General features: G+C 43.1%; 1 protein-coding gene and 1 long non-coding RNA gene across 5 annotated transcripts; one reads left to right on the top strand and one right to left on the bottom strand.

Moving 5' to 3' along the window:
* Positions 1-4,894: 4,894 nt before the first annotated feature.
* Positions 4,895-7,528, bottom strand: LOC130532260 (uncharacterized). Of its 2 annotated transcripts, XR_008952290.1 has the most exons (4): positions 6,082-7,525; positions 5,782-5,999; positions 5,618-5,662; positions 4,895-5,493 (listed from the first exon to the last, which is right to left on the bottom strand). It is a non-coding gene; the product is annotated as an uncharacterized LOC130532260 (long non-coding RNA). The 2 variants fall into 2 exon arrangements; XR_008952289.1 differs by having other exon boundaries at positions 5,618-5,999; positions 6,082-7,528.
* si:dkey-262k9.2 (uncharacterized) lies at positions 7,527-17,795 on the top strand. Of its 3 annotated transcripts, none has more exons than XM_057044765.1 (8): positions 7,527-7,700; positions 12,312-12,372; positions 12,651-12,686; positions 13,127-13,159; positions 14,023-14,088; positions 14,167-14,235; positions 14,453-14,495; positions 15,580-17,795. In XM_057044765.1, exons 1-8 carry the CDS (start codon positions 7,542-7,544, stop codon positions 15,620-15,622), a joined length of 510 nt encoding a protein of 169 aa, XP_056900745.1. In that variant the 5' UTR covers positions 7,527-7,541; the 3' UTR covers positions 15,623-17,795. The 3 variants fall into 3 exon arrangements, with proteins under 3 accessions (XP_056900745.1, XP_056900746.1, XP_056900747.1); XM_057044766.1 differs by lacking the exon at positions 7,527-7,700 and adding an exon at positions 7,829-8,784; XM_057044767.1 differs by lacking the exon at positions 7,527-7,700 and adding an exon at positions 8,903-9,384.
* The last annotated feature ends 125 nt before the right edge of the window (positions 17,796-17,920 follow it).

Genomic DNA, 17,920 nt, shown 5'->3' on the forward strand with positions numbered 1-17,920 from the left:
GTTAGACTTTACACATAAAGACGACTGCAGAAGCCTGTAGCTTCTTCAATGTAAAGCATGTTCTCGGTATTTATATTCAATACTGTTCATGCTCTTTTCTTCATGTGCTCAATAACAATCTAAACCAGAAGCAATGGCATCTGCAGACTCCATATTTCATTTGGTGCGCAATGATGCTGAATGCCAAACAGCATAACAATTGTAGAGGTTATTAATTGACCTCAGAAGAGCTGCAAGCACATGAACACTTACTACAGAATTCCTCTAAGCAGAAACTGCAGCAGTATGGGAAAGGCAAACCCAGGAATACTCTGCCAGTGAACACCACAGTGCAGCCTGGAGGCCCTCATGAAGACACAGGTCACTGACACATGGCTTGTAAAAACTGGAGGGGTCCACCACACTGTGACTGAGTCTGAATGGTCCATTAACTTGCAGAATTTCCCCACAAAACGATGGGTTGGAAAATCTGGACAGATGCTCAGGTGAACATTTTGGACAAGTTCCTCTTGGACAACTCTTCACACAGCAAAGACTCTGCCCACGCCTCCAAATATGTCCACACCGCTCAGGACTAAGATTGTCCTGTTTATCACTTACTACAAGATCATCAGTAGCATCAGAGTAAAAGTTGCCACACAGAACATTAACATATTTACAGGAAAGAGTAAAGCTAATAATCCTGTCTGTGCTGAGGCTAAATGCAACTCCTGTTGTTGACTAATGTATATATGTATGTTTAGTATGTATGCTGTCTCAAAGAAAAAAAAAACAGTGTCGTATTACTGAAGTAATAGGACACCCTCCTCTTGACACCATCAACCTGTAGGTGGAGCCAAAACTGCATTTAAAAGTTTGCCCACTTTGAGAACCTGTGGTAACAACTTATGAAGTTAAGCAGAACAACATGAAAGGTTTTGGGGCTTATTTCTATGTTTTTAGTGTTTTTCTGCTAAGCCTCACAGGCAATCCACTCACATTGACCAGGGCATGAAGTGCTCACTCCGTGTGTCCATCTATCTTTACATAATGGAAATCAAAGCAGGTGTGGTCGAAGGTTGCTCTGTGTTAAGGAGAGCAAGCGCGTGTCTGCAGAGTACAGAACACAGCCTCTCATTCCATCTAGCATCACCTGGTGCATGTGGTGGGTCACACACAGCTGGGTGCAACCACACTGGGATCGAGGGACACAGATGTCACCATCCAGGACTACCCCTGGGTCACACTAGCAGGTCTCTACACACACCGCTGTGCAGGGCCTTGAACTGAATGGGTCCCGACAGGTGGCAGGGCAGGCTGTACCGCACCAAGAATCATGGCTAATCAGTAGGCAGGAAGTGGCTGATAGACAGAGAAGATCTATAATGGAACATTTTTTACATTTAACAGATAATTGTTGGACAATTCAATTTAGTAGAGCTTATAACAGCATATTGGAAAACTTTTTTTTCAAGTCTAAGACATTTACGAGCATAGTCAGTCATTTCAGAAAACACTTTCTGCTTCCTCGTGATGCTTTTAAATGAAGATATGAACACAGATTTTTAAGTTCCGACAGAATTTTTTGCACGTTATCATAGGAGCACAAGTTAATTACAATCACCACTGCAGAGATTTTACTGGAACGAATGACTTTGTGACACAAGTTAAATGGATATTTCATGAAGTGAAATCCAACAAGAAGAACTCCCCACCTCCAACCATAGTTTGTAGCATTAACAGCCTCATCCTCTGGCTTCTTCAAGTCATCATCTTCATTGCCATTAATATTCCCCCACAGGCTTTGGACCTTTGTTGCATTCAGTAGGAGGATGAAAGCAGTATGAGAGCTGTCATACTTAATTTGGATGCCCAGACTAGTATCTGCAACTACAAATGCGCCACTCTGATATATCTCCATAAGTCCAAACTGTAACATTACTGGCATGAACTTTTTTTCCACCATCAATCTCGTTGAAGAAGAATTGAAATGTAAGTACTTCTCAAGGAGTTATAACCATTTATTCACTGTGAATTAGCATGACTACAATTTAAAATGATAGATTTAGAAAATATGAGCATCTTACTGCATAATGTGCAAATGAAACCATGTCCAAAAGAAGCTAGAATGTACCATGATCTACCCAAGCACAGCACATTTGTCCTTCATTGATTGTCATAGTGTTTTTTAGCTAATAGCTTTAGCTTTTGTCATTTAGAACAGTATATGCAATGTTCTTGGAATTCAACCATTTTACCATCAAAACCGTAGAGAATGGCAATTCCCAGGACCCAACACTGAGGTTTGCTGAGTTTTGTTGTGGGAACAAGTGTTTCCATTCTCACAGCCTTTAATATCTGAAATATAATCAAATTTAATGCTTTCCCATTTGTTTTAGCAATTCTATTTCACATTAGAAGCTTTCAAATGTGACTCAAATTAGCACAAATTTCATTACTTCAGGCTGTTGAGCCTGTTGTCGAGACAAAACCTATTCTCCAAGATTTTCAAGTGCATAATGGACTATTTACCAAGAAGAAAGGTTTAACCTCATTTTAAAAACATGCTGTGCAGCTGTTTAAATGGCCAGAATAACCAGCAGGGCCTACCTGTCCTAGTACAGCTGGTGCACCTCTCCCTCAGGGCAGGAGGCTTTTCACAGTACGTGTGACAGAAGCAGTGCATACTTCAGTCAACATTATGTCCCTGAGTATAGAGAATCACCAATTCCACCTTTAGACCCATAAACAAACATCACCAAACTACAAAGAGCTGGGATCTATTTTCTATAACATTTGATCACTGCTGCCACACAAGTACTTTCGCCAACCCTAATGAGTCACATAATTAACGATGCTTGTGTGGAAAAGGGCACGTAACTTGTTGGACTCAACTGTTGCACAGTGTTCACAACAGGTGGTTTGTCACGCGTAAACATGTCATAAGAGCATACGCCCGAGCATGAACAAAAGGTCTATCAAAATTCAAATCAAGCTCTTCAAGTCAGATGATGTTCTCATTTACAGTTATTTACTGTGATTAATGAACGTAGATTCTGGTTTCACAAGATGTACTTACCTCCTAGTTGGATAAGAGAGCACAGTCTCGCACTCTCATCCCTCATAACAACGGGCAGTGGATATCAGCCGAGAAACCACAGTGCTGGAGGCGTGCACTTACGCATACATTATAGTGAGTTTTTGGGGCACTAGTGCACTGAGGGTTGGAAAAAAGGTTCACATACTAAGAGGAAATAGAGCTTAAATCAATTCACAATTTCACTGTTTAAAAAAAAAGCTGTGGAATTGCAATACGTGTTCTTTTTTCCATTAGAGGTATTTAATTCATTCACACAGTTCAGAAAGAAAGGACCACAATGGAGTGACATCCACCAAACAGTCCCGCAGAAGCAAGCAGCATTCCGCATGATTTATCAGATGAGAAACCACCTGCTGTAGGGGAATTACACTCTGAACACATCACATTCCTGAGAGCAGTTTATCCCAGGTGGTGAGGGTGACCAGGTCGCAGCATTGACGACAGGACTGCCTGCATCAACGTGGGTCTCTCCACACAGGCTGCACAATTTTCTATGGGAGGCAAGAATAGCCATTTGTATCAGTCTGGGCCCTCCATAGGTGGCAACAACTCTAGTGACTGCACGGAAGCCTAAAATAAAGAACCGTAAATGTGGTCCAGATGGACAGGAAGACTGTCACCCCGTCAATCAAAAAATTAAAAATGTAATCACAACCAGTAGATATAATCAGATTTTTTGGTAAATTCGGAGCAGTTTACCTTTACTTTTCCCCACAGGCTCCGTCCCTTTTTTCACCTCGAGTCAGTAGAAAATGAGGTGCAGCTGTGCCAGGTGGATAAACAAAGCAGGAACAGAATTCAGCTCTTCGCACATCTGGGATAGAACACAACATTTTCTTACATTAAAGTCAAAATTACATCCATCATTGGTCATAAACTCTACTGCCAATGACTGTGCACGTGCCATGTTGCAGTCCACGGCATGGCCTGCAGCCATTTTTAATGATGTACTTTGTTCCTACTGGGCATCTGCGGTCAGTGCACGGCGCTTTGTTGCGAGCCACGGCGACACAATGCTGCCGAGTGTGCCCATCAGGGTAGACGTTTTCAGGAATTTCATGGTAAACGCCACTGTAAATGCAGCTGCGCAGTGTGGTAGACCGTTACCACAGCTGGGAAAATACCCAGGTTTGCAGAAACACTCGTCTCTGCATTTCACTATTTGAAAACTTGGGTTTTCCCACACAGACTGATGCGTGACTGGCACACAGGCGGTATTTGCTGTTAGGTGGGCATGAAAAGGAAATAACTGAACAGTCCTATTCTCACCATGGACTCTCATTAAAGTAACAAAAACAGACAACCCTCCAATGAGCCACTACAGCCCCTATTTCTTGAAACAGCCGCATAAGCATCCAAAAAAAGAACAGCATGGTTGTCAAAAAAAGAGGTCATAAAAGCAGTTTCATAAAACTTGAGGGTTGACTGTATTGTGACAGGTCTGGAACAGCCCTTCTGTGTCAGTTAGCCACCCACAAAGTTAGCATCCCCGATAATAAGTCTCATCTCGTGGATCCCAAAATGACGTTATCAGAGAAACATCCACACATACATGGACAGCGTTTGTCTGCCAGTGTGTCATGTTTGTGAGATCAGACTCTGGAGCCGCCACATCTTCTGGATCATCATTAAAAGTCCCACAAAAGCCACAGAGTGTGACAGAAAACGATTTTTGGACCAAAGTTGGTCTCTATAGACGTCAACATCACAGTCATCTTGAGCTTTACTTTTCCTTGATTTAACATCAAGGGAAGATGTAAAAGACTATCCGTTAGGGTTAAAAAGAAAAATTAAGCAACCATTAAATTAAATGTATGAGAAATAGACCTACCACAACTTTATTATTACAATCAGCTTACAGGATGATGAAAAACATTTGAATATGTTGAAAGTTAACATTTATGCTGCCACCTCCCCCTTTTTTGGACTTCCACACTAAAGTCTTTCAAACTCCACCAGGAGGTCCATTAAGAGGTGAGTAGGAAAGTGCAGTTGCCAGTGATGTCACAGGTGCGACCATCAAAGGTAGTAAAATGATCAACTCCTTTGACGGCGCACATCTCGGGACTATCCCTGTGGCAGTCCTGGACTCCATTCAGAAGTCTGCATACTTCACTGTGCTGGCAGTGAGAATGAGCACACACAACCTTCCTGGAATTAGGCTGGCAGACACATTTCTCCTGGCACTCGTTATCCTTCCAGAAGTTCTCCTTTGGGAGATAGTGGGAATCGTAGTGGAGACGAGCACACTTGCCAGGTGGTTCACACTTCCCACCACTGAGCAGATACCCTCTGTTGCACTGGCAGGATTCCACACAGGGTTTTTTACAATTATGATGAGCTTCAGGGTTACTACAGGTAGCTGGGCAAGCACAGATTCAAGTTCATAGTGGCTATTTGCAGGACATGGCTAGCTGTGAAAAGAACACCGCATTATTAGCGTTCATCCAGAAACCACGACACAGCAACAATGAACATTTAGAACTCACTGCAATCAGCAGTGAGTTCTAAATGTGCGTTCCAGTTTTGGATTCTTACCCCAATCATTTGGCAAATAGCATAAGCGGATCGAAGATGCAGCTACTGCAAGACAGAGGTAGATCACACAACTATTAACAAACAGCTCAGGTTCAATGAGTGAGTCTGTAAACGGTTCCTCACTCCTCTGCAGCAATGCAACCAGTCAGAAGGAAGCTTCTTACCAAACTCTAAAAAGTTGTGGGTGGAGTGCCCAATGGTTAAGACACACCACTAACACAGGAACCTGCACCATTATTCAGCAACCACAGTGTCTGGCGATGGTGCTTCCAATCATTAACATGAGACCAAAGGCAGAGTCCAAGATGATATTAGTCCCACTTGGATAAAAATCCACCGACCCATTTACCAGTGTGAGCCACAGGTGGTTCTCTCCATTATTCTGAAATTAAAATAGAATAGACAATGAGCAATAGACTAAGAAATTGACAATTTTTAAATTCAAAGTAGCTCCTTTAACCCACCTTAACATGGTTTAGGCCAACTTTTACCAAGGAGATGTTAAAACCACAGATTCTTATCTGGACCAGGTGGATGTTGGACAATGTTGCGCTGTTCAAGTATGCTCCCACAACATTACTCTTCAGTGGAATACAAGCGTTTAATCCTGCACAGGTGGTTAGAACTAATGGGTAGTCGCAGCTTCCCTGCAGGGCAAGATCTCCACCATCAAAGGTGTGGTTCTAACCGCCCACCCCACGCAGACCATATTTTAGCTTTTGGAAAAAAAAAAAAGAAACCCAAACAAACAAAAAAAAAGTGCACTTCCATCTTTGCTAGCGCAATTTTTTGGTAACCACAATGTGATCTTCACAGGAAGTGGCCACTTAAACAGAAAATAAAAATACACAGTTAAGTCCATGTAAATTTAATTCTTTCACATCCTCTTCTGAAGAATCTTGGTTCCTTCATAGAATTGATGAAACATCAAACTATGTGGAGGGACTCTGGCCATCTTTATGTCTTAAGTAAAGCGGTTGAAGAGGAGCCTCACTGTTGATATGACTGTCAGAGGTCAAAGATAATTAACCCACATAATGCCACCACCAAGAGGCCCTCTCTCTAGCTGTAGTGTAATGGGTACTTGAATTCAGTGCACTTATTGCCAACAGGAAACTGGAGCGTGTTCCTGCGTTTGCTAAGGGAGGGATGAAATAATCAAATCTCCAACTTTCCCACTGGTTTCAGTTGAGAAAATCCCAACAGTCCCCAGGTGTGTGTTTGGAGCAAGCAAACCCATCTACAACTCTAACAGCCTTTATGGGAGTTCAACTCTGAACCAGAAAGACTGGAGTCACTCTGGAAGCAAACACTCTGAAGCGCTCCCGTATGCTAATGAAGGAATCTCCCTTCGGGGTACACATCGCCTCTGAAGAGCACTCCCCCAGAGAGAAATATCTTCACTGATGTTTCATCCTCTGAATTGGTGATCACCATCTGGCTGATGGCAGCTTGCTTAGAGAAGCGAGCAGTAATGGGATAGTTGTGGATCCCCCAGGGAAAAAAAATCATGGAGAAGGGTGTAGGGTAGGCACTAGATTTAAGACCAATGACAAGGGAGGAATGATCACTGGACATTCTACCCGACAGGTCAATTGTCTTTGATTAGCAGAAGAAAGAAGTGTTGTATGAAAACACTTTTCAGGACGTCCACGGTGACTGTAGCCCAAGTTATAGTGCCTGCAATCATCACTTGATGGTTAACATTTTCTGCTGGGTCATACTGAGGTTAACGTCATAAACTTCCTACCAGACAATGACCCCAGACATGCCTGAAGAAAACATAACCAACAATACATAAATCTGAATAACACAATTGCAAATGGAGCACGTACACTATCCTGACCCACCGCGGCGTGTGACTCGGCTATGAACGCTGAAAAGTTGCAGTACAGCAAGGCGACTTGCGCAACAAATATAACTGATGGTGTCAGGTTTCAGAGTAAACAGCCAATGGGAGCACAGTTCCTGGTTCCAGACTGAGAACACCTGTGTTCCCTACACACACTCTGGCAGTTTCCATGATAACAAGGGTCTAGCAAGGAGCTACATAGCAACACTCAAATCGACCGCTCACTTAAATGTAAGTACACCTTTCTGGCTTTTTTTTTTTTTTTAACTAAAGGCTTCTTTCATCGTATGCAAGAAAGGAATATAGTATCCAAACGCCTGTTTACTCTTAGCACTACAGGTTATTGTGCAAGCTGTCTTTGCAAATGGTGAAAAGTTACTCAAGGACTAAGCAAACAGTTACTCTGCATAAGTCACTGTTGGCTCGCCAGGGTTTTAGGTTAGAACATTTAACCCTCAACACTTGAAGCCAGATGAGAGACGGCCAAGTGCTTCCCATCTGATCAATAACCAGCTTTAATTCGTGCAGACAGTGCACAGATTATCTTTATCTGTTGGCACGTCTTCGAGACACTCCACCCACCCATCACTCAAAACTAATTAAACAGCTCGACTCTAAAAGGTGTAAAGCAGCACTGTTGAGACTGGAGTTATGTGGGTATAAGGCAGCACTGTTGAGACTTGACTTATGTGGGTATAAGGCAGCACTGTTGAGACTTGACTTATGTGGGTTAAGCAGTGCAGCAGCCGATTTGTGCGTCCGAGGGTGAGGGCCGAAGTTAAGCCGTAAAAATATCCAATCTACGAAGAAAAACGTACCGAGTTCCAAAAGAGCAACAAACTGCATCGCTGCCCCGAAACAATACAGTTAATCGAAAGGGGGAAAAGTGGTTTTAGCTCCGGTTTGTCTCAAGGTGTCCGTTTTCTTGGGGTAAAGCGTTACGTCATTAGCGCACCTGTGATTATCGGGGTGCTTTTATACGTGGTCAACGCGGACGTCATCAGCCGTCGACCGCTCTGGTGCGATATTAACACTAATAAAACGCGTCTTTATTGTCAAGCTGGTCAGCAAATCTAAGGGGAGCTTCTTGGAAACGTAAGGTAATTTCCACGGCGAAGTTTATCGAGAATCCCCTCGTTTGCTGAGAGCGCTGAAGCGTTCGCTCGAGGCCCCAAACCGCCGCGCGCGGCTTTTCCTGTTGACGCGGCAGTGAGTCATCGCAGCTGTCTCGAGGGCGATGACTTTTCAGCCGCTCGTGGGAACATCTGCAGGCACGAGGAGAAGCGAGGATTCTGGCTGGTTTGGAGCTGCCTTGGTAGGTTCTCTGCACAATGGCACTGCATTATGAACTTGCTTTCAATTCCATCCCATAATCTAACTGACTTGTTTTATGACGGTAGCCGTCAGTCTTATCTCTCACTTCCTGCATTTGCTTGCGAGAGTGTGAGATAACTTTTCACTGTCTGCCCCAGAATGCCTTGAAATAAGGATGCAAACTTATTTTCTGGAGCTGTTGAGATCGTTACATGCTTGGAAAAGTCTCTTTTCAGTTTGTTTCCTAATAGGCTGCATTTCATTTAAGCTTGATTTATAAAACACATCCTCACGTTGATTTTGAGAGGTGTTATGGTTGTGTTCACCTACACACATAGCCTACATACGGAACTAACTAAATAAATGAAATGAAATGAATAGTTTGACTTCATTCATTTGCTGGTGGTGGAAGCTGAAAAACATTTTGTTGCAACCATTGTTTCCCATCTGGCGATTCTTGTGCAGATAACTTATTGTGCACATGTCCTGCCTCATTCAGACACACTCTCATATCCTCTTATTTGTTTCGCTGTTGGACTGAATTGCCAAAATCAGTACCAGAGTCTCCTACTGGAAATTTGCTTACTTGCCAAATACTAAAGTATTGTGCATGTTGCTTTGCTTTGATTTTGTATTCACTCGTTGGCTTTCTTGTGTATCACTTTGCACTTTGCTGGCATGGCAGAGTAGATTATGTTATTGGTGACAACAGATTTCAACTAGTGATCCTGCAGAGTTGACATTTCAATAAGAATATTATTCTCTCTTCAGCGAACAAGAGCAGCAGCCACTTTTTATATGACTGAATGAAAAATGATCTAGATCTCTTTCTCTCCTCCTTTAGCTCATGCTCATTCTTTTATAGAACGATCCAGTTTTATCTGACACGCTTTCTTAACAATCTTGTGGTTGTCTCTGCTTTACTGGTGAGGTTTATTACTTATACTTGTTTCCTTATCAAGTCACAGTAGCTCTGTACTTTGGGTGTTTGCGATCGCTATCGCTGCAGTGTTCTGCTGGTGAGGCACCGGTTTAGCAGAAGTCAGTTATCAGCACAAACATATAAGACACATTCTTAGCAGGTCCTGCAATTGCAGATTTAGTAGATTTCAGCTTTACAGGGTTTTGTCAGCTGTGCTTCCATGGATGTGTTGTAAAAGGTGGGGGAAAAGTATTCCTAATTTTTAGTGAAAAACCTAGTAAAACAAGATTTAAGATGCTTGGTGTGTTGGTCTGGTTAGACAGGTCTGAGATTCACAGTTAATCCTTTCGGGGTAAAACCCTCTTAAATCATGGCGCAGAAGCAAGGCACATTGGCCCCCCCAGTAGCTGCATGTTTATGGTTTTGCACTCCAATGATCAGATTTGTAATATTTTACATTTATCTTCTATTATCTGTGTTGGCAAACAGGCATATCTGCTTGATAAGAAAAGCCACTTTTTGGGCTGTAAATTGGGCCTCGTATTAAAAAGCAAATTCAATCAGCATTCAAATGTACAAGAACACATTACCCAATTTGAAAAATAATCCAGGCATCGGGAGCCATTTTAATACAGAGGCAGTGGACTGGGCTGATAAATATTTCTAAATTAAATCAGCTTATTATTTCACCCAAAGTGACTCTAAAAGGCAAATTGGTTACAGAAGGGGATTTTATTTGCAGCATCTTAGGTTGTTTGCATTTTGAGATTTACTGCAACTATTCAAGGGTCCAGAAGAACCCACACCACAGTCCCTCTCCACTTATCCTCAGCCATGTGATTAGCATCTTTGTCCCCAATATAGTCAGCCAAAAGAATTCGTACTGCTGTCTGCTTGCTAATTTAGCACGGGGGATTATGTTGTGGAAGACTCACATTTGTATTTAATGAACATTTATAGGCATCAAAATTTAGAATTCAGCCTTTTATTAATTTATTTTTTAACCAGATTGTTAGAGTCTGTCATGGAGCTGTTATTGTTCACAGGCTTTTTTCCCCTCCTCCAAACAAGATATGGGAAATCCACATTTGAGCACAGTAAACACAACCGTTTCCTCAAATTGTAGTGATCAGAAAGGAATTAAAAGCAGCGAGCGTGCGTGCGTGCGTGCGTGCGTGCGTGCGTGCGTGCGTGCGTGTGTTAAATATAGGCTGTTTACTGATTGGTCTTTGATGTTCTGGCCTTTTAAGGTACTTTGGCATCTTCAGCTTGCTACCTTTTCTATTTTCCTTAAATCTTAAATCTTAAACCTATAACACTAAAAGTTTGGAACTGTTTTAAATGCTGTATGGTTGGGAATAAATGATTGAATCTTTTGTGTGAAAAAGCGTTGTATCCCTTTCGTGTTAACATGCTCGATCTTTGTAAGATGCAGAAAAAGTGCCTCCTGTTGGTTCACATTGCCCCTGTTCAGGGTAAATGGTTCGCAAATGCTGTTGCACGTTAATCAGAAGATGTGGGATGCATTATAAAACGACGTAATTACCCTTTAACAATGCAGGTCATCTCGGTCCTTTCCAATCGTCACTCACTGTAGAGGAAACACGAACACAATGGGCATAGCCAGCACTCAGGAAGCAGGTACAGTACAGACCGCTTGGCATCGAGGTCGCTGCCGAAACGCTGTATCCCGGATCCAACAAAACATAAATTAAAATCAGTTCCTGAACCAAGTCCAAATCCAGTGCTTAAAATTGACCAGTGAGGCATCATCCGGGACTTCCAGCGGAATGGAGGTCATTTCCATGATTCCCATTTAAAAATCCCACCATTCATGTTGTGAGTGTTGGGTACAGCTGGGGCTTTGTTTGTGATGCACTAAGACCATCTGTGTTTCACATTTAGACAGTGTGCTGTGTGAAACAGTTTGTAGCAAGTCGCAAATGGCATTAACGCGGCAGCTCTGCCTGTAGGGGACTGAGCTGGGAAGTGGGGGTTCTCGGTTCAAGCCTAGTGCAGAGAAAGTCATTCAAGAGGGGGCCAGGACACCTCTAGAGCACTGCTTGGTGACTGGTTCAGGGCTCTACCCTCCCTGGGCTCCAGCACCTCCCCTTAAGGTAACAGCTTCTTTATTTAAAATAAAATAAAAAATCACTGCCACTGTAGTTGAGCTACGAAAGGGTCCGAACACAGCCGACGCAATAGCCAAAAAAGGTTGTCAGTGGACAGTTCAGCTTCAGCGTCTGGCCAAGCAAGCAGTCTCCTGCTTGGGACCTGGAAAATGTTGAATAGACACCCGTCAACAGCTGACTCCAATCTCTGAAGACTTTATCTGCTGAGCACTATGAGAACGACGGCGGCTACTTACTGACCCGTTTGTCACGCTCTCCTTAGATTACAATCTCGCATGCATCGTTTCGACAGTCGAGCCTACATGGAAACCTTGAGTGTGTGTCAGCGTCACACTGAAACTTGCTGCGCCAAGAAAAAGGCAGCTGTGCACCTTCACCTTCCGTCTCGAAACCAAAAACACTGGGATTTCACTTGCGTCCAGGAGGGAATATTAATAGAAAATATTTTTTAACCTTTTCTTCCCCCCCCTGTAGCATTTGAAGATGATGCGATTGCTGTTCCTGTGTCTGCTGCTGCTGCTGCCGACCACCACTGGTACGTTCTCACGTCTGGGAGACGTTCAGGTGATAAACTGATCAATGTCGATGCACCCCAGAGCCAGTATAATCCCACTGCTCGCTACGTTGGGTTATACAGGTGTGTCAAAAATGACTACCCAGAAGGTCCTGCAGTAAAAGGATTTTAAAATCCTATATTTTCTAAAAAATGAAAGCAATACACTCACCAGATGGACTTGATCTAATGTAAACATATGGTAGAATAATGGCTGTAAAATCATGGTTGTATTTTAAGTGTGTTTTCTGCTTTTGCAGCTGCTTCAGATGATGTTGAAGGATCAGCTGATGGAGGTAAACAAGGGTGTTCTGTTATGTTACTGGGTTGGGCATTGTTGACATGGTGATTTATCAAGTTAGCAACCGATCAGAGTAGGTGTCGTTTAAGTGTCATTAAACCACTACACTTTATTCAACCGTAACCTGATAATGAGATCGTAATCACTAACAACATTTAGCGGTTAGCTTTAAGAAAACACGAGCGATGGAAACTGTTTTTACTTTCATCGTTTCCTGGTGTCTCGTCTTGGATTTTGTTCAAATAAGAAGTAACAGCTCTCAAAAACAACACTTGTGAACCTGATATGTCTACATGTTTTTAAAGTCTGCAGACTCGTGCAGGCGTATGCTTCACTCACACACCTCGTCAAAATCGTCACGATACGTTGCTTAATTGCTTAATTGTTATGCCTTTTTGTTTTCTCATACCGGAATTAATTTGGCTTTTTTTATAGATGTGGATGATGAGGATCTCAATGAGGACCCAGGTGAGTTCTTTTCACTGTTCCCCAGTGGATTGAAGGGCAGTATTGGTATTTTTTTGGCCGTTGATTTTTCACACACTATGGACACGATAATGTTAGCTGACTGGAGGAAGCGTATGTAAAGGTTATGGCCTCTGTAATTATTTCCATAAGTCAGCATTGTTCTGTAGGCCAGTGAAAGCTATGGCCGCTATTGGCTCTCTCCCTCCCAGCCATTAAGGCCTGAATGAAAGCAATTAGCTCCCTGGAGGCGCTCTGTGGGTTCTGTTGAAAGGCCAATGAACATGTCAACATCTCCACCAGTCTGCCAGTTGTCTAATCAGCATTGGCATTCTCCTTCCCTCTCCCTACACCTCCCACTGTCGCTCCTCGTCCTCTCGTGATTGACATTTGATAGAATTACAGATCTGTTTAGAAAATGGCAGCCGAGCAGACCCACAGCTCTCCGCAACAATGACCCCCACAATCTCACAACATAATGGCGTTTCCTTGTTGAGGAAGTTACTTTTAGAATGACCCACAAAAGCTGAAGGGAGGGGGTTTTTTGCCTAAAAATTTGTTAAATGATTTTTTTTTGCTGTTTGATCAGCCTGTGTCTATATACAGAAGCTGTTCGGCTTAAAAATTTAATTTTAAGTCAGTATAATCCTTTTAAAAAATGATTTCAAAATAAGAAAGCATGGCTTTCACGGACTATACAGCACATTTAAAAAATCCCCTCAAGACATCGGAGGAACAGATGTGTTCTATTCAGTAATATTTATCAGTTTATTAATTGATAATCATTAAACTGTTAATCATTAATCATTGATGCCCTGAAACCTACAGAACCGCTTCTAAAGAACTGTTATCTTTGCCCCCCACAGATTTCCTTGAAAAATATGGTTCTGGCCTGGGTGTAGCCGGATCGATGGGAGATGAGGAACGAGCAGGTGAGTTAGAGATTTTATCGGAGGAACTATGACATCTAGGATACTCTTCTTACTGTGTGTGTGTGCTTCATCTCTTAGATAACTTCATCATGGTCGTCATCGTTGTAGCCGTGGCGGCGCTCACCCTTTCAGTTGCAGCAATAGTCAGTAAGTACTTATTTACATTGCTGGGAAATCTAGTCAAATGCGCAACAGTGTCTGCGCCCGTTCCCACAGCTGATAGATAAACTTGGCCTTCCACTGCTGAACTGCAGTCACCGACGTCTCTGCGTGCTTCAAAAAGCCCCCAATACCAACGCAAAACCTTGTCTTCCCCCTCTTGCTTGGCCGTAACCCTGTTGTATTGTTTGTTTTTCTCCTGCAGCCGTAATGCTGGTAAGACGCCACATGCGCCGTCAGCAACAAGGGTAAGGTCACTGACATGCTGCTGTAAAGTTTAGTCACTCTTTATCTGTGTGAGACTCTGACTCAGTAATGCTTGTTTGGCACATTGTGAAGCCGAGTGACAGAACCAGTTTGGTGGGTAACAGCCAATTCCCCCAAATGTAGCCACCTTGTTAAGATCAACAGGAGAATGAAAAACACTTGGGTGGCAAAACCCAACCAGCATCCACCCATCTGGGCCAGTTCGGGCTTGCAGAGCTTCAGTATGCTGGCTCGAGGCTCCTACTGTACACACCCCCTCTGAAGCTTTTCATCTTATCCAATAGACAATAGCCTAAAGATACTGCCACTGTACGTGTACGACTGAATCGGACAGGATCTAACCTGTTCCAGGAGTTTGACTCGCTATCTCGGGTCTGACTTCACAACACAGACAGTAAAGCTCTCAGAACATAATCCTGGCGTCATGACAACAATCTGCCAACACATCACCCAACAGAACAGCTTAAACCAGTTGAACACAAAGGTGCACTTTTCTCCGCTTTTCCCTCGCTCCTCCACCTTTGACTTCTTTTTAATGTCACTTGCTTCCAGGACAGCTTTGTCCACGGTAATAAGATTTCTGTTGTTTCGGGACTGTAATATGTGACCTTTTCAGCTGGGTGAGCGGGGTTATAGGGCGCAGGGGGTGAATCAAATTAATCTTTAGAAATCTCCAGGCATCAGGAGAGCCTCTACTGCGAAGGGTTAAATTCCTCCGCAGGATTACCTCTGCCTCCCGAGGCCGCAGTCAGCCTGCCAGTGTTTGGTGCTGACTGATCGCTGTGCTGAAAAGCAGCTTAATCACACAACCTCTAGCGTGTTGGATCAACAGTCTCTTGCTTGGTTTCCTAAGTCCCACCTGGGGATGAGCTGTGTTTTGAGGTGATGCTGTTTCCACGCACCTGTCAGAGCCCCGCAGCACCAGGGAGACGCGCCGTTTCCTAAATTTCAACACCCAGGATTTTTCTTTTGTCTTCTGCACAGAACCTGAAAACATCTAAAAAGATGATACTTGCTTCCGCCATGCACCTCCGTAACTGGGTCTCGTCCTCTCTGTCTCTGTAGGGTGTACTCCGTGCCTGTGGAACAGCATCAGAAAGGGGTCTAGAGACTGGCGCAGCGGTCCCACGGCCGACAGCAATCAAACGCACCACTACAGTCCTTCGACCTTCTCCACTCATGACAGTTAGCGCTTTACACAGCAGCGGGATTCACATTATTCAACACCTTTTTAGTGCATCGTTCTTTCAAACATGCCACGCGCACGTGCACGTGCACGCACACGCTCCACATACACAGTGTTTGGTGCAGGACACTTGGACCGCAGTCAAACCTTCTAATTGGATTCTATTTGAGGAATCCAAATGAATTTCTGTGAAAATAGCTTAAAGCTTCTTTTGCAAAAGGGATAATTTAGTCATTTAGCACCGACAGACCCCCCCCCCCCCCCTTCAGCTGTTCTATCTGTGTTTGTATTTGATTATGTGTGTAATAGATGTGTCCATGTGAAATGTCTGATGATTGAGACAAAGCATGTAAATCCACACTAAGCCAGCAGTGCTGGTTTCATTCCTGCCATTCACACATGTGACATCTTCTGTTGTGGCCCATAAGGGATGACAGGAGGCAGTGCAACGGGGAGATAAAAACCTGTTCCCCCTGTCTGAACTGCACTTAAAAGAAACAACTCAAAACAGCCAGCAAGGCAGCAAAATTAATTGACCGCCATGAGTGATGTTTTCTTTCCCCCTCGCGTTCCTTTGGAAAGGCTTTCACTTCAGCGATGGTGTGAATGTAAATAGCTTTGTGAAAGGTGTAGAGTGAGATTAATGTGTCGCACGCTCGGAAAAAAGGAAAGAAAATCGTACTATTTAAATGTTGGGGATAATTGGGGAAAATATAAATATTGCTTTTGTTTTATACACACAGCCTATGATATATATATATATATATATATATATATATATATATATATATGTTTTTAAATTAAAATGGAAATGAAAATGTCTTTATTTTTAATAGAGTTTGGTTTGAAAACGCAGTGCACCTATGGCCTTAGTTGCTTGGATGCAGGAAGTGGTTGGAGGGGCGGGGTCACGCTGCTCTTTGACATGAGAGTGTTGAGCACGTGGCTTTAAGAAATGCCTTTGTAATCGCGGCAGCAGCGCTGAGCGGCTGCAAACGGGTTCGACACCGGATTTGTCGAACCGGCGCCGCGTTTCCCTCCCGCCGCTGCTAATCTGTCAGACACGAGAGCGGGAAAACAAGCGGACCTCCAGGAGACCGCGCACCAGCGCCGGGTCTCTGTTTCTGCTCCGTGTTTGAGGAATGTAAATATGTATTATGAAAAGTGTGTATTGCCCCGTCAGGCTTTTGTATGTATCAGCATTTCAAAGGGAGGACAGCACACACGCACACACGCACACACGCACACACAACACACACACACACACACACACACACACCCCTGCAGCACAAAACATTTCAATTTTTTATGTATTTGCCTTTACAATTTTTACATTTACACATCTTGGATAAGCAGGCTGAAACATAACATATGCCTGTTTTTTAAAGGAGAGGTCGGCGTCCAACCTGTCCCACAGAATGATTGACAGCATTCTTTTGAGCGTTGTGTCCATTGTGGCTTTTTTATTTTTACATTCCTTGTTCTCCCTGTGTAGTAGATTTAAAATACATTTGGGTTGTTTTAAATTGGCTGACAATTGAGCAGTGCCGGGCAGAAAAGAGGCCAGGTTGATTCCTCCGTTTATGAAATGAGATTTTTTTTTGTCTCTAAGTGCATTTTCTGCCTCTGCGGCACAATTTTTGTACCCAATGCAGCTCAACTGTAAAAACATGGTAAGGGAACGTGTATGGCGCTCTCAGGGCTACTGCGCTAACAACACTGTCTGACCTTGTACAGCTTAAGTTTAATATAATGATGATACGGAATAATATATGCAAATGCCCACACACTTCTGCTTTGTTTCTGTTCATACAAGAATGTTACATTTGACTAAATGGGCTTGCTAGGGGGATTTGAATCCCCTCTTTTGTGTTAAATTATGGTGTTTGGGCGTGAACTTCATGTAAAATATCTGAGATGGTTTTAGGTTTATGCCTGTATATTCCTAATCCAGCCGTGCCAATGATGTTAAGTCTATTATTGAGTATGTACTGTATATATATGTTTCCTCACACTTCCTCTAACAATGATTGTGCAGTGATCTTGTTATGCTGACATCTGGATCTCCATTGCTATTTCACATTAAATGTTCTGACTAAACTTCGCTGGTCTGCTGTGTTTGCTTTCTGCAGCCTTTTGATGCCATATGGATGCGAAGATAATGCGCCAATGGATCTTGTTTAATCTCGAACTTTTATTCATTTACAAGCGCAGAGCCTC

This window comes from Takifugu flavidus, chromosome 10, assembly GCF_003711565.1.
Source record: "Takifugu flavidus isolate HTHZ2018 chromosome 10, ASM371156v2, whole genome shotgun sequence".
NCBI lineage: Eukaryota > Metazoa > Chordata > Actinopteri > Tetraodontiformes > Tetraodontidae > Takifugu > Takifugu flavidus.